Source organism: Squalius cephalus, assembly GCF_949319135.1.
Source record: "Squalius cephalus genome assembly, chromosome: 1".
Taxonomy (NCBI): domain Eukaryota; kingdom Metazoa; phylum Chordata; class Actinopteri; order Cypriniformes; family Leuciscidae; genus Squalius; species Squalius cephalus.
Window position 1 is genome coordinate 49,952,360 of NC_137122.1, and position 24,310 is coordinate 49,976,669.

General features: G+C 37.9%; 1 protein-coding gene across 10 annotated transcripts in view; it reads left to right on the top strand.

The window, feature by feature from the left end:
• arhgap44a (Rho GTPase activating protein 44a) overlaps positions 1-24,310 on the top strand; it is a 57,301-nt gene that overhangs the window by 18,135 nt on the left and 14,856 nt on the right. For 8 of the 10 annotated variants that reach the window (XM_079866276.1, XM_079866278.1, XM_079866282.1 and 5 more), the window contains exons 2-17: positions 8,809-8,848; positions 9,004-9,123; positions 9,216-9,292; positions 13,066-13,177; positions 13,539-13,615; positions 13,708-13,825; positions 14,602-14,670; positions 14,772-14,853; positions 15,003-15,130; positions 16,509-16,620; positions 17,009-17,090; positions 17,674-17,754; positions 18,436-18,549; positions 19,514-19,605; positions 19,699-19,882; positions 22,327-22,344. In XM_079866276.1, the coding sequence (XP_079722402.1) occupies positions 8,809-8,848; positions 9,004-9,123; positions 9,216-9,292; positions 13,066-13,177; positions 13,539-13,615; positions 13,708-13,825; positions 14,602-14,670; positions 14,772-14,853; positions 15,003-15,130; positions 16,509-16,620; positions 17,009-17,090; positions 17,674-17,754; positions 18,436-18,549; positions 19,514-19,605; positions 19,699-19,882; positions 22,327-22,344 (1,506 nt within the window). The remainder of the gene's footprint in view (positions 1-8,808; positions 8,849-9,003; positions 9,124-9,215; positions 9,293-13,065; positions 13,178-13,538; positions 13,616-13,707; positions 13,826-14,601; positions 14,671-14,771; positions 14,854-15,002; positions 15,131-16,508; positions 16,621-17,008; positions 17,091-17,673; positions 17,755-18,435; positions 18,550-19,513; positions 19,606-19,698; positions 19,883-22,326; positions 22,345-24,310) is intronic. The other 2 variants (XM_079866277.1, XM_079866279.1) reach the window with 1 other exon arrangement.

Genomic DNA, 24,310 nt, shown 5'->3' on the forward strand with positions numbered 1-24,310 from the left:
GGAATATTGTGAAATATTATAACAATTTTGAATAACAATTTTCTATGTTCATATATTGTAAAATGTAATTTATTCATGTGATCAAAGCTGAATTTTCAGCATCATTACTTCAGTCTTCAGTGTCACATGATCCTTCAGAAATCACTCTAATATGATGATTTGCTGCTCAAGAAACATTTATTATTATTATCAATGTTGAAAACAGTTGTGCCTAATATTTTTGTGGAAACTGTGATACATTTTATTTCAGGATTATTTGATGAATAGAAAGTTCAAAAGACCAGCATATATTTGATATAGAAAACCTTTGTAACATTAGAAATGACTTTTCTGTCACTTATTGCTGAATTATGTAAAAAAAAAAAAAAAAATATATATATATATATCTTTTTTTATATATATATAGAAAAACGAACATTAATCATAGTTTGAAATTATAATGGAGAGTAAATTAAGTGTACCTTTAAGGCTTTAGACTCAGGCATCTTAATTCTGTCAGTGCATGATAAGTAAGTACAGAAAGATGGTGACAGATGTCAGTGTCAAACTGCTTTTGCATGACTTCTAAATGGGTTTCTTCCCACACGATTACTAGCACAGACCCCTCTCTCTATCCACTTCTTATAAAGTTGATGTAGGCCACTTCATACAGTATTTACAAGTCACAAATAGTCGCACATACAAACTACGTCCTTCCTTCCACATCCTGTCTATGTTTGAGGTCAGTAAGACCACAGTGTTTGGGTTTATATCCCGTCTGCCCAAAATGCAACTGTGCAGTTGGCTTTCGGCACTTGACGTGATAGGCAGTTCAAATGCATGTCAGAAATCCCAGGAGGAAACTCCTCCCTCTGAAAACAAACAGCGTAGAGGAGCTTGTCTCTTTAAAGATCCATACTGATACAGAGCCCTGGCTTTGATCTTACTTCTGAGAACAATGCCCTCTGGCCTGAGTGGCACCGGGGCTGTGGGAGTCACTGAAGTGTCCGCTTAAACATATGCTCCTGTCATCTCGCACGCTCTCTGAGGCTCCTCTTCTGTCCGACTACCTGTCGGGCTCAAATGGCTCTCTGAAGCAGTGTAGTCAACCAGTGAAGGCTTCAACTGGATGGATGTGTCTTCCTGTTGGACTTAGGTATCGGTCTCTCGCAGCCTAAACAGCACTGCCAAATGCAAAGGAAAAATGCGAGTGTTTGTGAAAGTTAAACTCTGTCATATGAACAAATTCAAAAGTCAATATGAATTACCTATTTACTTTCTTAATGCCCGTTTCTGGTTACACCGTGACATGTGACAGTATGTAACCTACGGTATACATACACTATTGATCAAAAGTTTGGGGTCAGTATGATTTTTTAAAAGAAATTAACAATTAGATTAATCGAGGATCCATTAAATTGATCAAAAGTGACATTTATGATGTTACAAAAGATTTCTGTTTTAATTGGTTTCCACAAAAATGTTAAGCAGCACAACTCTTTTCAACATTAGCAATGCCTTGTTGATGCCAGAGGTCAGAGGAGAATGGTCAGACTGATTCGAGCTGGATGAAAGGCAACAGTAACTCAAATAGCCACTTGTTACAACTGAGGTCTGCAGGAGACCATCTCTGAAGGATCAACATGTCGAACCTTGAAGCAGATGAGCTACAGAAGCAGAAGACACACACCACTCCAGTAAGATGAGAACTGGAAACTGAGGCTCAACAAAATCAGACAATAGAAGATTGGAAAAATGTTGCATGGTCTGATGAGTCTGGATTTCTGCTGAGACATTCAGATGGTAGGATCAGACTTTGGCGTAAACAACATGAAAGCGTGGATCCGTCCTGTCTTGAATCAACGGGTCAGGCTGCTGCTGGTGTAATGGTGTGGGGTGGGGTATTTTCTTGGCACACTTTGGCCCCCTTAGTACCAATTGAGCATCATTTAAACACCACAGCCTACCTGAGTATTGTTGCTGACCATCTCTATCCCTTTATGACCACAGTGTATCATCTTCTGATGGCCACTTCCAGCAGGATAACTCACAAAGCTCAAATCATGTCTTGGTTTCTTGAACATGACAGTGAGTTCACTAAACTCAATGGCCTCCACAGTCACCAGATCTCAATCCAATAGAGCAGCTTTGGGATGTGAAGGAATGGGAGATTCGCATCATGGATGAGCAGACGATAAATCTGCAGCAACTGTGTAATGATATCATGTCAATATGGACCAAAACCTCTGAGGAATATTTCCAGCACATTGTTGAATCTATGCCATGAATAATTAAGGCAGTTCTGAAGGCAAAGGGTCCAACCCTGTACTAGCAAGGTGTACATAATAAAGTGGCTGGTGAAATCAACTACGAAACGAACTGTCCCAGGCCTAGTCATCTCTCCTTCAACTGTCATCACTCCTGCTTTTATCTAAAATAAGATACTTAAAAACTAGATTTAAAAGTGTATTTCTAATTTTAAATGGCCGTCAATGGAGAACGCATTTCATTTCCGTCAAAGGCTCCAGCAGAGAGTTCTGCAGTGTGTAGGAACCTTTCCTCGAGGGCTGTTTGCACACATGCAGGATGACAGATGCTCTGCTTTCTGCATCATGTTGCATGTAGATCTGCAGAGGATATATCAGGATGAAGATGGAAAAAAAAATGTTGCCGAATGCAAGTAAACAGAATTGTTTGCGTTGTGCACCTGTTAATTTCCATATTTGCTATTTTGGTCCAGGCAAATAAAATTATCTTTTGCTCACAGTCTTTTAATATTACTTTCTTATTTTCTCTGTATTCATGTAGAACATCCTCTTAAAGTCCCCCTGTGGTGAAAAATCAATATTTTAATGTCGTTTATATGTCTATGTGGTGTTTTTAATATGCTTTAAGACAAACCATGTGCAAATTAATAAGTCAACACCATTGCTTACTATTTTCTGCAGTGAACCAGTCTCAAGTATTTTCCGCAGTCTCAAAAACGCGGTTTGAAATCGCTGGTGTTTCTGACGTCACAAACTACCTTGTAACCAATCAGGTCAACGTGTGATGATCAACGAGTGGATCTCTGAGCTGGTGTGAGTGAGTGGAGGCGGGGCTAATTTACATATTCATAGAACCGCGTATATTAAACGAGGCAAGGGTGACAGGCTGATACATTCAAGCTAAGGCATGAAGAATTTTTTAAAAGAAAAAAAAAGTTTAAATATGTAATTTTGGTGATCAAAGATGAGTTTTAAAGGATAAAAATATTGACTACAGGGGGACTTTAATGACTTAATATTTAAGAGGAACTCCTTTTACTGACCTCCTCCTTTTACTGAGCCCTGTTTTGTACCCTATTCTTCGATTGTGCCGAACAGTCTTCAAACTGTTGTAGGCCTGACAAAGTGCTTGAAATAAGATGGAGGAAGAAGTGGAGCCAAGGAACAGATGGCAAAAACAATCCCTCCACCACAGGGCTGTTGGCATCAGATAAGAGCCCTGATAGCAGCACATTCTTCTCTGCAGTGATAAAGTCTCATTCTGTCTTTAAATAAAAGCAGTAGAATGGCTATTATGCGGATCGGCCCGACAGCGGCGTGGCTCTGCTCGAGTCACAATAGCAGGAAGAGGTTTTGCAGACGGGACAGGAAGTGGGAAGGCGAAAGGCTGAGCCTGTGTGGCTGCTGTCTTGACTGTTCGGAGGTCTGTGATCAGGGCGCTCCGTACACACATTGTTCCTGCGGTCCCCTTGGTGTCAGGCACCACCCTGCTCACACAGGAAGCCACGGGACAGGCTGAGTTTGGAAATCTTTGGCTGGGAGTAGACCGTGCTCATATAGACCTGAATGGCAGTGATTTCATTCACTCAGTTCTCCAGGAATTAGAAGGATGGTCATGCATTGATGTGAGTTAGAGGACTCCTTGTATGTACCCCTGCCTTATATATTATATATAATCCATGGATAGCTGTGCATTAAACAATTTTAATGCACGACGTGGAGGCAAAGAACTGCCGACGCGAAGTGGAATGTGGATTTTTTTTTTTTTTTTTTTTGTTATTTCCTGAGCCATGTGATTCTTGCAGCACCAACACGTGACATACATAGCCAAATTCACAAATATTACACCATTTTAACATTATTAAAAATACAAACTGAGTGACTGAAACAATCTTTGTCATAGGACGCAATTGTTTGTTCACAACGAGTTTCCTTTTCCATTTATTTTCATGATCTGAGGTGAATTATCCATGGTCTCTCCCAGTATGGCTATAAATTTAATGCAAGACGACACTGAAACTCACATTAAATTCTTTTAACATAAAATAAAGCACATAATAAGTACCTGAGATTATCATTGCCATACTTTGGATGTTGTTGTTCCAGCCGCGACATTGCAAGAAATTACACTCATTACACTGTAAAAAAAAATCCGGTAAATTTACAGTAAAAAAACAGCAGCTCTGGTTGCCAGAAATTTACTGTAAAAAATACAGTAGCAGCATTTTAGGATTTACAGACTTAACTTAAATTTACAGTAAAATTTTTTTTATTTAAGAATCTGATATAATGTTAATTTACCAACGTATTGAAGTACTAATATCTGTTTTGTACCATTGTAATACTCTGACAACCATCAATCACAGAGGTGATGAGTCACATGATAATTCAAAGCTCATCACAAGCAGCTTTTCCACAAACCTAGAAAAATAATACGAGCACAGTGTCATTCACACAAACACTAAAAACACCACCGTGGTAACACACATGACATTTTTAAAATGCAATAAACATTAATTTAACAACATAACAAAACATAACATGTAACATAAAACCCAAATTTGTATAACTGATTAAAAAAAACTAAGAAACACTATGAAGAAACGTAGTTATTTCAACAAAAATACATCAAATGTGAAGTGTCACGCAGGGAATTGTGGGAATGTCAATTTACGGGTTGTAAATGTAAATTATACAATGACTTGTTATTTTCACTTCCAAAAATTGTAACAGTATTTTACTGTAAAATTACATTAAATGTACGGTAGATCTATCACAGTTTTTCACCGTATATATAGTACGGAAACTTTCTGTTAACCAATTAACAGTTTTTCACCGTAACATTTTTACAGTCTTTTACTGTTAAAATCACGATCATTTTTGGTTCACACCAAGGTTGATAACTATATGTCCACCCCACTAGAACAATAACGGCGAAAATGAGAAATATCAATGCAGTGCAACCTTCGTTAAAAAAAGAAACATCTCTGCAAGGTGTTTGCAAACTAATTGCTGCATCTGAGAGTTCTGCTGCTGCCCGCGAGTCATTTTGAAGAGAGAGTGGAGGAGAGCTTTTGTAAACCTCATGACAGGGCGAGTGGATGTGTGCGGGACAATCTCCCCGGTCAGTGCCTCAGCTCTGGCCCGGCCCCAGCAGGCTGGCTCTCTCTGAGCACTAGGCCATTCACATGCATCATCTGTTCTCCTCTGCCAGGCCGCTTGTTTGTTTTTTCTTTGCCTTGGGAAATTTGCAGAGTAGGAGAGCAGTTCAGCTTGAAGCATCTGTTGTAGATTTTTTTTTTTTAATCAATAGACCTGAAAAAGGAGGATACTGCTGCCCAAAAGCATGTTCAAATTCAAAACTGAATTGTTAAAAGACACATAAGGAATTCTAATAATTTAAATAACTGCAGGCTATTTATGATTGGCATGTGGTGTAGCATCTTGGCTCATTAGTATACCGGTAGTATGTTTGCTCGCAAGTGTGAGTATTGGCTATTTTAAAATGGCTATGATTGTGACTCATCTAATCAGAGTCAGAACTGTCTATTTTATAACATAATTTTTCTCATACAGACTGAATTAGAAGAGTCGTTGCAGAGAAAGTTCTACAATTTTGTGAAAGATTATGAAAACAAACAAATTTTTTTTTTTTCCTTTGTAATAGTGTGCACTGATGAATCATGCACAATAAGACTAGGGACATTTATGTGGAAAGTCAATAGGGTCTGTTTCATGTCGTCTTCAAAGAGAACAGACAGACTGAGTGATGAGTCACCAACAGAAGGAAAACCAGCATTCTGATGTTAAGGGCAAAAATCCCTCGAAATTGACAAATGTTGTTTAGGAGGATGTACTGTAATATTTTAATTATTAATTGCTGCTAAAATAGGGGCTAAAATAAAGGGCTTCAGATTTTGAAAAGTCGTGTATGAGTCAAAGAATCGAAAAAAAAAAAAAGAAAAAAGCTCAAATTTGAAGGTATAGGATTAAATATGCCTTAAACCTTCATAAAACAGGAGTGTATTAGTTAATTAAAATATAATTGAATAAAAAATGTAATGATTAAATAATTGAAAATTTATTACATTTTAATAATTATTAATAAATAAATATTAAGTAATTGTAATTATTTATTAATTAATTTAAATTAATTTAATTCAAATATTTGTATTTATTTTAATGTTCCAGCATGCCCAAGCCGCAACATGGTCACTGCTAATTTTGCAGTCTGGAAAATAATTGACATATAAATCTTAAATCTAAATCTTACAAAATTTCTATTACGATTATGTAATTTATAAATTGTGGTGATTTGTATTGAATCCAATTAGGGTCAGTTTGTCTCCCCTCCTTAAAAATCACACCCACATTCTGAACATTATACAGGCAGGGGTTTAAATAATTCACACAATAGATCCCAGTGAACCATGGACAAACTACTCCAAATGGTGTTCAATGTGTAGCAATAGTGTTTCCTTTAGTGTAATTTATTATTTATTGTCAGGCTGGGGTGAACATACTGCAGTTTTACCCTTGTAGCTCTAAGGTTTTAGAACTGCAGACCTCTAAATGTGCATTTTCAGGTGTAGGAATATTACAAGATTATGAAAGGTCATTCAGAGATACACTTTCCTAAGCCTTCTTGCGGTTTGTTTGTGAAAACAGTGATTTGTTTGCTTTTTTCATTGCTTTTCGCATTTTCCAACCTTGTAAATTCTTGAAATTTGCAACACAGTTCTAAAATTGCCTCTTTCTTTTAAAGTGCCACTATGATATTTTAAAGGTTCCCTAATTTTGTTTTGGAGGGATCCTACAATAGATTTACATGCATCTAATATAAAATAAAAACACCTTCGTTTTCTCAGAGCATCTGAAAACGTCACCTATCACCTATAGATCATTTATTTTGTTCCGAAACGGGAACTTAATTTGTTACAATGTTTGCATCACAACAATGGTTGTGATTGGTCTGCTCTGCTCTGATTGGTCAGATGGCTAACTCTGCTCTGATTGGTCAGATGGCCCAGTATGTTGTGATTGGTCAACTCTGCTCTGATTAGTCAGATGGCCCAGTCTGTTGTGATTGGTCTACCGTTAATAGCGCATGTCAGAAACAAAATGCCTATTACCATAACTGAATTTGAGCGCCGGATCTTCCAATGGCGTCAGTTTTTCCGTATCAATTCCAGTGGGAGTCCTCATCCTTTTGAAGTGCACGCAAAAAGGATTTGCTTTCACAGTGCTGAAAACTTAGTATTCTCGACATGTTGACAACACAAAACAAACTCTTCCAGGCCTCAGCAACATCAGTGTTTGATGGTCAAAATAGGCATTGTTCCATTTCCTGGGCAGCTATGAAGACCATATAGGCTGGCATTAAACACATGCTGCTTTCTTTACCTTAGATATAAAATGCTCCTCTCAGTACATCAAGACCCTCTTTTACACTAACAAATCACTGTCGTCGAGGATGGGAAGGATATGTGCTGTGTCTATTTTCATTCACCGGCATTTGCTGCCATGGCAACCTGCTCTTCTGTATGTATGTGAGCGCCATATGGGTCATGCTGCTTATCTGAGGCTCAGCAGAAAGAGAACCTGGTCTGCATCCTTGCTGTGGCTCAGACTTGCTGTGATTCATTATGAATGTATAATGGCTAGAGTTCAATACGGTGCATTCATAGGGGATCATGAAAGTGTTTTCATGGCACGTGAATGTATGTAACCTGGAGGGGGTGGGGGGCAGAGTTGACCATCCACTAATTTCTGAAAAGTTTATCTCCTCAGCTTGAATTGCCAGTCATATGTTGATTTGTTTTTCTTATGATATTACAGTATAGCCTATTCAATGCAAGATATTGGTCTGGTGTCAAATGACAGAATGGTAATAAGGGCAGAACCAGTCGTAATCGTGTCTTAGTAGTTGGTGCTTAGAGTTTCTTTCGAAGTCAATAATAAATTCTAATGGTACAAGTTTCATTGTGGATTAGGTGTTTTATATTGTATACAGAGAGCATTTTTTCAGCAGTTTATTAAAAAACTTTTTTTTTAACTTACAATACAACTCAAAGTCATTATCACATTTTTTGAGGTTGCATTCATAATCATATGTTTAGCATGTGTTTCTGCATAATTGTGTCCTAAAGCTGCAGTCAGTAACTTTTTTGTGTTCAAAATTTACAACATAAGCGAGTACATCATGAATCCATTTTCCAAACCGTGTTTTTGTCTTATCCTGAATCACTACGGTAGGCTAAACCTATAACAAATGTTTATATTGGGACTATTTTAGACTGGTGTGGGTCGTACTACTGCGGAGTAGCACAGTATCTGCGTGACTCTTCATAGAAACAAACAGAGAAAAGTAGCTCCGGCTACAATGTTCTTCCGCAAGACTCAGTTTTGTTTATTAACCGCTAAAGCGCCAAAAGTTACGGACTGCAGCTTTAATAAATACTTACAGAAGGCAATTATAGTCATTCCAAGGTGCTCCCATAGCTAAATTATTCAACCTCTTGCTCGTGCAACACCTAAATGTATGTTTTCTATAATATTACAGGGCTGAAAAAACAGAGGTATTGAGTGAAGACCTGCTACAGGTGAGAATAAATCTGTACTGAGATCAGTGTGAACACAACCGCACACACATAGCCTACGGCATATACTTATCTACTGCTCTAATCTACACTGTTGTAATGTAGTCTATACTCTTATCTACACTACCCTGTTTGTATGTTTCATATTTTGCATTCAGGTGGAGAAGCGTTTAGACCTGGTAAAGCAGGTCTCTCACAGCACACATAAGAAGCTGACTGCCTGTCTGCAGGGACAACAAGGCACCGATTTAGACAAGAGATCAGTCAAATCGCCCGCGGTAAGTCATGTCTTACACCTCAGTTACTTCTGTTTTCTGCACTGCAATTGTTTACTCTCATAACAACTTGATTGTGATTTTTCCCTAACCAGAAAAAGTTGCCCCTGACGACACTTGCTCAATGTATGGTGGAGGGAGCAGCTGTGTTAGGAGACGACTCTCTTTTTGGGTGAGAGCTCATACATTAAGTACTTGCCTTTGTATTTCGACCTCTTAACTAAATTCTCAAACTGTTTCTCTTGGGCTGAATCCTAATAAACATTCTGTCCATTGTGCATAGTATGCCAGATTAGGATTAATGTATCCAGGATCATGTTGCACTGAATGGGCATCAATGGAGAATATGCTTTGAAATCCACTTTGCTTAAAAGTGATTTTCTTGCTCAGTATTTTTGTCTTGTTTCCAGTGCAAATATCTAAACATTCTTAAATCAAGAAACTTAATTGAAAAGCAAAATGACTTACGACGATATCAACTTGTTTTCTTGAAGACAAGAAAATATATTCCAGTGGGGTATGAAAAAATACGTTTATATTTTGAATTAAGTTTTTTTTTTCACCCCATTGGCAAATATTTTTTGTATACATTATACTTAAAAAAAAATCAAAATCAGTAAAATGATCTTTGCCCCGTTTTGTTATTTTTCTTCCAACAAAAGACACAAAGACCATTTTACTGATTTTATTTTACATGACCACAGGCCCACCCTCCCCCTCAGTAATCCCAGAAAGTATCAATTTAATTTCGATAAATTATTCAGAAACAAGACTTGTTATCTAACAAGAAGCAAAATGACAAAGTAACCGAAATTTTAATGAGAGAAATATCTGCTGGTAAAAAAATAAAAATAAAATAAAAAAACAATTCAAAGGGAAAGCAAGTTTATTTTTCTTATCCTACTGTCAGATTATTTTTCTTGACTTTCAGAAAACAAGAGTTATGTAATTTTGCATGTTTCTTGTTTTAGAGAATGTTAAATATTTGTACTGGAAAACAAGACAAAAATACTGAGTAAGAAAATCACTTTTTGAAGTGCAGATATTAGATGAACAGGTTCAGTGTTTTATGTCCTTGAGTTAAAAAAAAAAAGGGAAAATGGAAAATGTGGGAAATTGACAGATGGGACTAAAAAAGGGTAGCAACACATGAAGCCAAAAAAAAAAAAAAGGTTGTGAAATGTTCAGATTCAGTGATATCACTCCTCAGCCCTCACTCATTTCAGACAGATTTTATATTTTAACAAAAATACTAGGCCTATTTGTATTGTAATACAGATTGATATCGAAATTAAATGGCTAATTAATGACTTTGATTGGGCAACCCAAATGTAGCAATTGCTCAAAGCAGAACTAAAGCAAATAATCTAAATGACAGGAGAACTGTGTATCACACTCAGTGATATTTTAGTATTTTGTATTTATCATTGTATTTACTATTATTTGAATGAGATTTTTTATATTTTTAGTTTTCAGTGTAATAATATAGTTATAAGGGGCAATGACATGAGAAATAAATTTGTCCTTGATCTTTTGACATATACAGTAAGAGGTCTTTTTACCATTAAACAAAGCATTTATTTAATCAAGCTCGAAAAATGGCTCATTTTGATATTGCGGGTTTGTTACGTCTCGTCACACGGGCAAATATATTGCACATGACTGCTTTCAGAGCAAGACATCGACACATAGTTACACATCATCACAGCATAGGCCCCGCCCCCTGGCTTTCAGTCGCTTAACAGCTGACACTTTTCTAAAGCAAATAAAACCCCATTATAATCACTGACGCTGTCTACACTGGATACAGTATACAGATGCACGTTCAGTTTCTGATAATACTCCTCATGCTTTGAGTCTGTAGACAACAGGACAAATCACTTCTGATACATGCAAATGGTTTATTTTAATGGCGCCCTGGATCGTGTTGGAGGATTATATGTTTGTTTGGAGCATTTTTCTTTTATAAACGAGGCACAGTGTAATGAAGAGTTCATGAATAAACTTTTATTGAGAGATGAAGCAGCATCGTATTGGATTTGGCTGCAGCTGCATCACAAACCATAAGTAAAAGATTTCATAATGCATTGTCTGTAAATTATGGTTTTATATGGATAATGTTTTCAAAACACCTACATGTAATAGAAAAGTGCGCTTTGATACTGTTTCCTATGTAATGACGTTAACAATCATAGCAGTAGCCATTTACTGACAAGACTTAAAGGAGTTGCCCCTTAAAAACTGATCATTTCAGACAGAGGGTCAGAATGAAAGTCAAAAATATTTTTTGTGTGCTTAAAGTGACTCTCAAGGAACATATTACCATCATTTAAAAAAATTCCATGTCATGACCCCTTTAAATTTTTGTAATTTCATGTGCTTTTGTCGCTTAGTTTTTGTTTTCTATATATATTTCTATTTAGCTTAAATTTATTTCAGTTTTCATTATTTTTGTACTTCAACTTATTATTTTTTTCAGTAACATAAAACATATAATGCAATGCAGTACAGTGATGATGGAGAGATACAAATAAACATTCCCCGTAAGCCGGGTGGATCATATTTGATACTCACGTTTTAACATGATTTTTCTAAAAAGTGATTTATGGATAATCAAGTAAACCTAAGTTGCTTCAGTCGAGTTTTCATAGTATTCTAATATTTATATTTTATTTTACATCAGCTTTATCTCAGTGATCAAAAGTGATTTTTAATTGTTTTAGTTTTAGTTAACAATAACAATACTGTGTCAGGGCAATATCTCCACAAAATACTCAATATTCCACAAAATTACTAGAAGCAGGTAAAATGATAAAATGTTTTTAAAGTTTAAACATATGATATAGCAAATCTTACTTATAAACTTAGGGTACATTTACACGACAACGATATGCTTAAAACAGAGACGTTTTTTCTTTGAGTTTTACAGACGTACAGACGACTCCATTGTCAAAACGATCCACGGATCCACGAAAACGACTAAAAAACCCTGTATTCTGCTGCCAGGCCATTAGATGGCGATGAAACACTATAGACTGAACATGTAATACGCATGTCATTGTTTTCACAGATTCATGTTTTTATTGTTAACACGGAGACCGGTTTCAAAAACTTGCACTTTGAAATCCGTTTTCAAAAGTTTGCGTTTTCAGGCACCCAAAACGCCGTTGTCGTGTAAACGAACGGCCAAAAGGCATAAAAAGTTTTACGTTTTTAGTTGAAAACTGTGTCGTGTAAACAGCCCCTAAAGGGGTTTCAAAGTGAATCTTTGAACACGAATCTTTGAAGACGATGATGTCATGCACATGTGTATTACGTGTTCAGGATAGTGTTTCTTCGCCATGGCCTGGCAGCAAAATACAGCGTTTTTAGTCATTTTTTCGCGAAACCGTGTGAATGGGGATCGTTTTGACTATGGTGTCGTCTGTACGCGGAAAACTCAAAGGAAAAACTATGCATATCGTTGTCGTGTAAACGTACCCTTTGACTCAATATTAACCACACTCCAGCACAATAGGTGGCAGCATGCATTGTTTTGCAACCTGCCAGTAAACCCAGTCAAAATGAAGAAAGATGTTTTTTGCAGCCAGGTGGTGTAGTTATACCACATACCTGCAGGGATCATGGGATCATGTTAACATGACAAGCCTTGACTTCTTTGGTTTGTCTTCATAGTTTGAGAGTTTGGATACTAAATGTCTCTTGTCATGCAACTTGTATTGGTTTGCATTTGGATAGTTTATATGAAGGGACAGATGAAACAGCACCACGGTGTCTGATTGGGCACACACCGTTTGACATCAACATCAAAAGATATGGCCTGCATGTCATGCTCACATCCAACTTCTTGAGAGCTTTCATGATTATTCGCTCATGTTTGTGAATGAACCAGGATGCAGTCCTGATTTCGTTGACTAGTTTGACTGTCTGGTGGTCTTTCTGCAGTAAGATGCTGAATCTTTGTGGCGAAACGGAGGAGAAGTTGGCTCAAGAGCTGCTCGTCTTTGAGTTACAGATTGAAAGAGATGTTGTGGAGCCTCTGTATGTGCTGGCTGAGGTGAGCATGTTTGTTTTTTCCTTGCAATGTTATGCTGATATTCACATCTTGTGTACTTTTTCCACAATCATATAATGCAATGCAATACAGTCAATGTGTTCATGTTGAAATATTGCTAACAATATAAAAGTTATTCTTATGTTTAGTTTATAAAAATCAGATTTGACAGCAAAAAGACATGTGACTGTGTCTGTCAGATGACAGAAGGCATGTACTAGATTTAGTTTACAACAGGTTTTTCAGCAAAGTTTTTATGTTGATAATTTAAAGGCCTTACAAAATGCCTTACAACCTAAATGTGTTCAATTTATCCATGAAGGTTGTGTTTTTATTTCTCATATGTGCACGGTTTTATGTTAAGGTGGAAATTCCGAACATTCAGAAACAGCGAAAACATTTAGCCAAACTTGTCCTGGACATGGATTCTGCAAGGACACGGTATGAACTATTATGGTTGATTCCTGAGATTTGATTCTTTCACATTATCCACATTGTGCTCTGATGGTGTCATTTGTCCTCCTGGGCTGTAGGTGGCAACAGTCATCCAAGTCTTCAAGTCACCCTAGTAATGTGCAGCAGGGTGGAGCCAAGTCTGATGCCCTGAGAGAGGAAATGGAGGAGACGGCCAATCGGATGGAGATCTGCAGGGTGACGATTTCTCTTACTCTTTCTTCTGCATTTAAAGGCCCACTGGAACGCACAGCTTTGAATGTTGCGCAGACAAAATTTCCACTGAAACAGGAAGCTAAGGCGGGACATCCTGAGTGGCCCCTCCCACTTTTCAAATAGCACATAGCGTTTAGTTTACCTCACAGACTGCAAGTCGTACTTGACAGCACCATGGAAGCAAATCCGAGCACTGATGATACGTTGGATTCAATAGTAGAGGTGTGAATAAATTCTAGCCCTTTCATTCTTAACCATCGTACAGTTGGAATAAAATAAAAATAAAATAAAACTCGAGCGTTTGAGCAACCAAACACTCATCTCCAACCAATATTGCTCTGTGACGTGTGAACGGTCGCTTTGGCCAGGTGGTATTTATAGCATTGGGGGCGGAGCTTTAGATTCTAGAGAGCATTTGATTGGACAGAAGATGTAATGAGAAGCTGAAGTCCACGGTGATGTCATAAAAATCTGTGATCCATTTTAGCGGAAGTGAGAGACTGTAAGTTTTGAATGCTTATATCTCCTAAATGCAAATTTTGTCATTGTTTTGGAACACACCAGCTTATTCATGACTTTAAGGCCAACATATTCAACCTAAAAGCTAAAAAACTTCAGGGGGCCTTTAATGAAACAATTCACTAAAAGCAAAGCTTACATACTCTTACTTAGTAGCCTCCATCTCAAAATGTTTTGCTTGTTTTATTAGAAATTAGAAATTTCAGATATTCATGATTTCATGGTTTCCCTCTCTGTAGGACCAGTTATCAGCGGACATGTACAACTTTGTGGCCAAAGAAATAGACTATGCAAACTACTTTCAAACGGCAAGTACCTCTGGACACTAAAGGTGAAGTGTGTGCTTTTGGTCGGAATACCTTGGGAACGTTTACAACATGTGTATGTCCTCTTATTGGTCTTGCTGTAGCTCATAGAGGTTCAGGCAGAGTACCACAAGAAGTCTTTGGAGATTCTGCAGAGTGTGCTGCCACAGATCAAAGCTCAGCAGGGTAAGACTCTCCACTTCAGTGTCTGATCGTACAAGTTTAGTTAAGTGGTGTCTTTCAAATGCGTGTGTGGATCTGTTAGTAAACTTGTTTCTGTAGCTTTTAACAGATTGAAAATGATGCATTTTAACGTCTATCATGATGTGTTCCAGAGGCCTGGATAGAGAAGCCTTCATATGGAAAGGCCTTAGAGGAACATCTAGCCATCAGTGGCAGGGAGATTGCATTTCCTATCGAGGCGTGCGTCACCATGCTGCTAGAATGTGGCATGGAGGAAGAGGTGCGAGACTGCTGAGAAATAACACAACGTGCCTTATGTATGCACAGTTTGTCTAACAAACTGAGGGACGAGTCATAACTATTGTCTGTGGTAATCAACGGCATTTCACAGATGCCATTCAGAGACATTATACTGTAGATATAACCCTAAATATTCACTAAATATTTCACCTTGATTAAAGGGATAGTTCACCCAGAAATGAACATTTTGTCATTACTTACTCACCCTCAAGTTGTTCCAAACTTGCATGAGTTTCTTTCTTCTGTTGAAGACAAAAGAAGGTATTTTAAAGAATGTTGGTAACCAGACAGTTGACGTAACCATCAACTTCCATAGTAGGAAAATAAAAATACTATGGAAGTCAAATTTGCTCCTGGAGGAATCCTGCACGGTTTAGCTCCAACCGTAACTAAACACACCTGAACCAGCTAATCTAGGTTTTCAGGATTATTATGCTGCGTCCAAAATACTTCTCTACTTTAAAGTATGCAAAAAAAGTACGGCAAATAGTATGAATACATAGTATTAAAAAAAACAAAAGGCGAAAAGTACCTGGAGACCTACTACTTCCGGAGTACGCATACAAGGGATACGGGAGAGGATTTATGAAGACGCGACTGACGCTTTATGTCACATGACAGTAACAACATGGCTGATATAGTACATCCGAATATCATGCATAAAATAAAGAACGTACTTTTTAAAGCACTTTTCGTGAAATAAATCCATATGTAGTACCTACTCAGTATGCGATTTTGCCACTAGATACATTCAGGCAAGTGTGTTTGGGCAGGTTGGAGCAAAACTCTACAGGACATTGGCTCTCCAGGAGCAGAATTGGACAACACTGCTGTATGGTGTCCCAATTAGCATTTTAGCCTATGTGTTTCTTCAAAGTCTTCCATTGTGTAGTCTACAGTGAGTGGACTATTCAAGTGATTGTCAACCTTTGTTACTCAAAAGTCCCCCATTGTGCAACACAATGTTTGAAGGGACCCAATATAGGCTATTTCCTGTATTTCTGCTGTAATCATGACAAAGCTGCTTGTTTTCAAACCTTTTTTTAACAGAAACTGGGTGTATTAATATACAAAATAAACCAAAATTAATTTTTTTGTGATCTCAGTAATTAAGAACTATACAACAACAGTTATTGAGATATTTATAATATTATATAAGAAATACATTTCATTTTTGTTTATTTAGCATGTTCATTTAGGGAAAGAATTAAAAAATAATATATATATATTTATTAATAATTTATTAATTCAAATGTTTTTTTGCCATTTTGGCGCCTCAAGATTACTAAATGAATGAATTGCCGAGGCCCTCTAGTTGGCCCTGGCCTCCTGGTTGAGAACTCTTCCTGTCACTTCAGGGTTTATTTCGGGTGGCTCCCTCGGCCTCCAAGCTGAAGAAACTTAAGGCGTCACTGGACTGTGGGGTTCTTGATGTGCAGGAGTACTCAGCCGACCCACATGCTATCGCAGGTGAGCATCTGCTTCTTTCCTATCAGCTTCCTATTGTTCACTGATCTACCGCAGTGTCCTTTTAGTCGATCGCAGCTACAAAGGCTCAGACCCCACGGCAGTTCACATTAAATTCTGTCTCAGGTTAATTTGATCTCATTACAGCGGGCCTGAAGCGTGACCTAGTAGCCGCCAGGTAGGGGGGCACAGATGACAGTCGCTACATGCTGGTTGTGGCTTTTGACAGCTCATTTGTCAGGCTTCCCTTTAGTATTTTAAGCAGGGAATAGCACACCTACACACACATCCTATCACAAGGGCTAACTTTCCCTCTTTCTCCATGTCCCTGCCTCTTTCACTCTCTCCTTCTCTCCACTGACCAATTCCCTTCCTCATCTGCTTCCCTCAGGGGCGTTGAAGTCTTATCTTCGTGAACTTCCCGAACCTCTAATGTCCTTTGAACTCTATGATGAATGGATTCAAGCCTCAAAGTGAGTACTGACGGTCTACAATAACACACATGCCATTTCCCAGCACCATTTGCCATTTTCATATTGATGTGAGACATACGGTGTTTCAAAAACATATTGAGCTGCCTACCTGGCGGAATCAAATGTGAGTTGTCAGTTGAGCAAATCCTTACACAAAATATACTTAGTAAGTAAAGTTCAAGAAGTATATTTTATGTAGAAATTATATTAATATCAGTGTTTTTGTAGTACACTTGTAAGTTTACTATTTCAGAGTTTTACAGAAGAATATTTCCTACCTAGAAAACTGCCAACTTCATAAATTTTATACAACATACTTGGAAAAGAAAAAAACATACTTGTATGTTAAAGCATACTTAAACAAGTATTAAAGCATACTTGTAGGTTTTCTTTTAGTGAACTTAACATCACACTTACAGTTTACTCATACCGTGGAAGAGCTGCCTGTCAAATCAACCCAATATGAATATGTTTCTGTGTAGGTTTATAGCAAAAGAGATCAAGTTCAGTTCCATGCATGAACATACAGCAGTTTATCCTTATTCTGTACCTTAATGCATCTCTCCTTATGGCCATTCTCTAGTATTCAAGATATGGACAAAAGGCTTCAAGCCCTGTTGGGTACATGTGAGAAACTATCATCAGACAATTTGAACAACTTCAGGTTTGTGGTGCTTATTTACTTATTATTTATTATTTCTGACAAGGTCTTTGTCTTTAAATAAGTCATGAATGCAACAGCTCATTAGCACAGAGGAGTGTCACATCTCGGTCATATCATGAGTGATGTGGCAATTCCTTTATTGTCAGGAAGTGTGTGTTTTTCTGTATATTCAGAGTTCATTAGCCCTGCTGAGAATATTTTTTGAGTTTGGAAATATAATTTAGTCTAAGCTGTTTAATGTGCCAACTGTATAGATGCTGTCTTCTAGCTAGGACAAATTCAGCCTTTCATTTTGCCCTAAATGACGGGCCTAAAGACAGCTAATCTAAGAGCCACAATAATGAATATGATATCATTATCATCAAGGAATACATTCGAACAAAGCTACGGTTTAAGAAAATAAGGAGGCCTGTTCATATTGGTTGTGCATTTTCTTTACAATGCCACTGTCAAATCCTGTGAATATTTGGCACGTCTTTACTTCTAACCCACATGACAAGGTTTCCAGATATAGGCTGTGGGTCATTGCTGTTTGACTGCACCTGGCTTGAGTCAGACCTACTGAAATATTGATAATATACAGTGACAGGAATAGCAAATGTATGAGTGAATGCCAGGGCTAAAACCTTTTGTCAAACTGAGATTTATACTGAAACTGTTTCTCCCCTCTTTTCTAAACAGATATCTAATCAAATTCTTAGCCAAACTCACAGAGTATCAAGACGCTAATAAAATGACTCCAGGTAACATTGCAATAGTTCTTGGACCCAACCTTCTGTGGACACATTCAGAAGGGTGAGTGCATGTCCTATGTTTGGCTTACTTCTCTCATTTATGTGGATAGCAGCAAATTCACAAAGCAATTCAGTGACAAATGAAAATTCTGTTATTGCTTACAGTGCATATATATGACTTATGACTTTGTTACTTTTCTTATGTGGAGCATAGTGTTGTTATTGTTAACTAAAACTATTAAATATTTTCTTTAAAGTGCCCCATTATGCTTTTTTTCAGTATTACCTTACATGTAGTGTGTAATATAGCAGTTTCCAGACATCCCACCCTGCAAAACCTAATTTCCGAGAGGTAGAGCACCACTCTTAACAAGTGAAAGATACATATTATACTACATTGTATTATATTAGATTCATTCGCGTAATGATGTAGGCTAGAGTGTCATGAAATAAGAAGGGAGTCTCGACGAACTTCAGACAGAAGAGGTCACAGGAGATGCATTTGAAACGTGTGTTAGTACCTGGTGTAAACGATACTGAAATGAAAACTAAAAATGTCAAATTAAAAGCTAAAAAATATTAATAAATACTTCAATAGTACATCAATTATTTTAAAATGACAATGCAGAACGATTGAAGAATCCATACAACAACCATTCATAGTGACCACGTCTATCAAGCTTCAAGAACGACATCAATACACACCATTAAAGTAGTTCATATGGCTTGTGCGCCATATCTGAAGTCATGTTAAAGTTTTCTGTGTAGAACAGAGTGACATTCAAGTTTGTTTGTTTTTTTGGAGCTCTACAGATGTAGTCACCATGAATTGTTTTTTTTATAGAGAAGAACTACATGAAGATTGTTCAAAATGTAACCCTTTGTGTTCCACAAAAGAAAAAAAAGTCATATAGGTTTGGATCGACATGAATGAATGACATTTTTTGGGTAAACTATTTCTTTAATGGATCTAGTAGTTTTACATTATGAAATGTGTAGATCAAATGGGTCGTTGTTCTTCACAGAAACATGACGGAAATGATGACCACCGTGTCCCTGCAAATCGTTGGCATCATTGAGCCGATCATCCAGCATGCTGACTGGTTCTTCCCTGGAGGTTAGATAGAAAGAGTTGTGAAAGCATATTCGCACATAACCACGAGCGTGTTCTCCTGTGAGATTTGGACTAATTTGTCTTTGCTATTCTTAGATATTGAGTTCAACCTGACAGGCAGCTATGGCAGCCCGGTACACACCAATCACAACTCCAACTACAGCTCCATGCCCTCGCCAGATATGGACCAATCAGATCGTAAGCAGCAGCACGAGCAGAGCCGACGCCCACTCAGTGTTGCTACTGACAACATGATGCTTGAATTCTACAAGAAGGATGGGTAGGTGGTTCTGCGCTCTTGTCTGCCTCCTCCATCTCTACATTTTTCATTTCCCCTCCCACACGCTTCCATTACCTTCTCATACCAGCCTTACTTTTTAAAGGGACAGTTCACCCAAAAATGAAGATTCTGTCTTCATTTACTCACCCTCATGTCATTGCAAATCTGTATGACTTTTTTTCTTTCATGAAACAAAAGGTGAATTTTTGAAGAATATCTTGGCTAGTAGGGCTGGACAGTGAATCAAAATGAAACCGAAATCGCAATATGGCTGATTTAATTAAATAAATGCACTGCGTGTTTCAGAGTGAAGCACAGCACTATGCAAATGCTGCTCCACACAAACTCATCTCTGAGTTATTTGTACCATTTAATTTGTCTTTTAAATTATTTTAGAGCTTGACCTCATCCAGATTCACCTTATTTATATAGAGAAGAATGGCCAGGATGTTCACCTTTAATGTTCCATGTCACATGGTTTTGAGAATGGATTTGGATTCTTTCCTGTGAGTGTGAACTATCCCTTTAAATTAAACACTGCACTATTATCATTGCACTAACTGCCCATTACCGACAGGGTTAGATAGTGCCGCTTAAACCAATTAGAAGTGGCGGATGAGACAGCGGCAGATAGCTAATGTGTTCAGCGAGTAATTCACTTAGACTGGGACGTCAGTCATGTCGTTATCCAGTAACCTTTCTGTGTCATTTGTTCTCAATTGGAGTTGAACTCCGGGAACATCTCAGCGACTCCTTCAACCTCTCTCGAATAGAGTTGGTCTCGGGCTGATGGGCTGCCACGGTCTCTATGGTTACGTGGATGGAGTGTTGAAGGAGGGCCGCAGCTCCCTTATCATTCACTGAGGGGGCTGGATTTCTGCCTCTATCGACAGACACGTGGCAGATGTGCCAGGCTCTGACTCATGCCACCTGCAATGCTCCAGCAGGTGGAAAAATACCGCATACGGAGGAGGATATCCAGACTTCTGTTAGTCAGAGCCCTACTCCAGACCCCCTTACAGAAAAATACTGGGTTCTGGCAAACATTTGGCAAACATTGATGGCAATAATATTAACTGCAGAGATGTGTCAAAACATTATGTGTGTATATATATATATATATATATATATATATACACTGTAAAAAATGTCTAACCCTCCCAAATCAAAAATTTCAAGTGACCGATAACATCTACATTTTTCAATTGGCCCAAGTGAAATTCTGTAAATTATAAAATTAAATTTACAGAATTTCACTTGGGCCAATTGAAAAATTTAGATGTTATCGGTCACTTGAAATTTTGGATTTGGGAGGGTTAGAAATTTTTTACAGTGTATATATATATATATAGTTTTACAGTGCGTAATTTGACACCTTAGGTAAGTAAGTTGAATCTGAATTAAATTATAAGCACTTTAAAATACTTACAGTCTGACAGAAGACTTCTCCATGGTCTGTGGCTGAAAGTCATAAATCAATGCCCCAGGAGGCAGACTTTGTTATAAAAATAGAAGTAAATTTATGATTACAATTTGTTTTTTTGTTTAGTACTGCTATAAATACTTAATATAAAGTACAAATATCGAAAAGTTTTTCAATCAAGGCAATATCAGCGATGGTTCTGGTGCCGGAGAAGCTTTTCAGGTGGTTGCAAAGCAGAATCTTTTCCATTTTCCGTTTAATTGTGGATAAATGCCTACATTTAATCTTTCATCAGCTCAATTTGATTTTTTTTACCATGTTTTACGTAAATATTCGGTGGAATGGACTTTCAACGGAGCAACCGAAATCTCTCAGGTTTTATTAAAATTATCTTCATAGTGTTTTAAAGATGAACAACATGATGGTGAGTAACTGATGACAAAAATGTAACTTTTGTGTGAACTGTCCTTTTAATCCCGCCTGAAAAGTGCTTATGTGTAACCCTGACTTTCCGAGGTCAACTATTCAGCAAATCAGTAATTATGTAATTATTATTCACAATTCAAGCCACATTCGTTCATTGATGGAAACTTCATAAGTAATCCAATCAAGATGAAAACAGTGGGAGAGGAGATTATATATAATTTACAAAATTCTGTATAGATTGCATAACAGTTAATGACGCGGATCAAGCATATTTTAGGACTGATTTGTTTTGTTAAAGCAGAGATGTGTCTAATTGTTTATGTCCACAGCTCCCGGGGTAAAGGCAATTACAGTAAATGAGGCTTAATGGTGTCGCAGCAGGAAAGAGTGCCAGCTGCTCATTTAGACTGACTTGTTCTCACCTCTGGACCGCCCTGATCCACCAAACACTGTCAAACTACACATGTCCCCCACTGCACTCTACATGGTTCATCGTTCAGCTGTCATTCCCTGTCTCCATGTCATTTCCTTGTTATAGACATGTAAACACACTGCGTTTCCTCTAAAATCATTGTTTTATCTTCACTTAATGCAGCATTAGGAAAATTCAAAGGTACTGTCCACCACATTTTCTGTAATCCTGTGAGCTTTCTTTTTTTTTTTTGGTAACACCTTTGGTCCCAATTTATATTGTGTTTTAACTACAATGTACTTACATTTAAATGAATACACTTGATGCAATGGACATATTGTGTGCATATATGCTTTTACATTGTACTTATATCTTAAAAATACCTGCATGTAATTACAGGTGTAGTTGATTTCTGTAATTACATCACTGTTGTCCCTTCCCTTAGGCCGTGTGTCCATCAAAGCGTTTTTTCTTTCTTTCTTGGGGTTAGCGTGTTTTCCCAATTGTTTTCAACGGGAGCACTGCATATTTAAAAAAAGACAGCAGCGAGATGAAGTGCTGAGCATCTATTTCACCCTGAGCGCTAATCGCTTCTGCATTTTTTTTTTTTACCTGTCGCCGAGAGTTGAAGAATGTTCAAGTTTGGGTAAAACGCAGTGCTCATCACTGTCACTTTTTACCCGGCCGCCCAATCACAGTGGAGGAAGGGCGGGACTACAACAATAACAAGCACATCTCTTCATCCAAACCTAGTGGCAGAGAAAGTGCATTACGTGTTGACATTTTTTGTATTCAGAAACCAACTATTTGCGAAATCAGAAACTAGTAACACTTCCGCAGATATTCCGTATCCAGTAAATAAACGCTACGTCGCTCTCTTTACCCGTATCCTACCTCAATAGCAGCAAAACTATTTTACAATACAACATTGTACCTATCTACCTATTTTTTTTGACGTAAGTACATAGTAGTTAAAGACACCTAATATAAAGTGGGATCCATTTTTTTATAACTTAAAGGCACACTATGTAGTTTCCGTTTTTATCAAACAGCGACCTCTAGAGTCGCTGTGGAGTACTTGTATTTACCGTTACTGTCATAATTACCACTCACGCAGAGCCGTCTCTGCACTCTTCCGACTGCGCTTTCTTCGTTTTCTTCGTCGACTCTGCCATTTTCACATCTGAAATGCGTGCTAGTGTCTTCCATAGAGGCTGCTTCATATGTTGTTGATGTACGTGACGTCGTGCTGTAAAGCAAGTCGTGATTCTCGCGAGATTTGGTGGGGCACCACCAAGCGGCAACCTCCCCGTCTCTCTCTTGAAACCAACACGGAAGTGAGTTAAACTGCAATTCATTGACTAGCCGCTTGAGGCTGTTGTCAGAAGTGAGTCAAATCTGTATCTCCCCCATGTTAAAATGCCAAATTTTACAGCAGAAAAAAACGTGTTTACAGCCTGGTGTCTGTATGTGGCTTTGGTCTATACAGCTAAGTTTGCCCTTCATGACAACTGTGAGGGGGGTGAATTTTTTTATAACTCATCCGTTTAGTTGATTAATATTTAAAGTTCTGCATAATTAAGGGTGTGGTGTGGCCACTTGAGTGACAGGTGGATTGCCGCTGATGTCAATGCTAGCCGTTTGTCTGCTGTTAGCCGTCACTTCACCTCAGCAAATTTTTGCTGCTGAACTTGCCATCTCTGCAGTGTTTGTGCTTTTTTTCGGGATTATTTCATACAATTTAATACACCCATTACTTCGCCCACGGCTTAGGATTCCGTCGTTGTCGTCGAGTATCGTTCGAGAGAACAACCAGCGCTGTACAGTTGTTTTCCTCTGTGAACATGCACTAATGGATGTCTGACAATTTCGTTGGTTTTTGGGGTTTTCAGATTTAAAAACGTCAATAAAGGCTCGTTCGTTCTGCCCTGCCGGAACAGATTATAATATGTTTATGTACCGTCAGATGAAATCATGCAGGCGTCGGCGCTTTCTCCGTCCATGCAAAAAATGCACATCCTTGAATGAGCGCGGATTTTCTAGCTCATTTACTTGATCTTCATAGGCAGTATATCTATGATTTAACCCATTTGAGAGGCGGCCAAAATCAGAATTTAAAATGTACTGAATAAGCTCTCTACGAACTTGACGAGCGATGCCGCGCTGA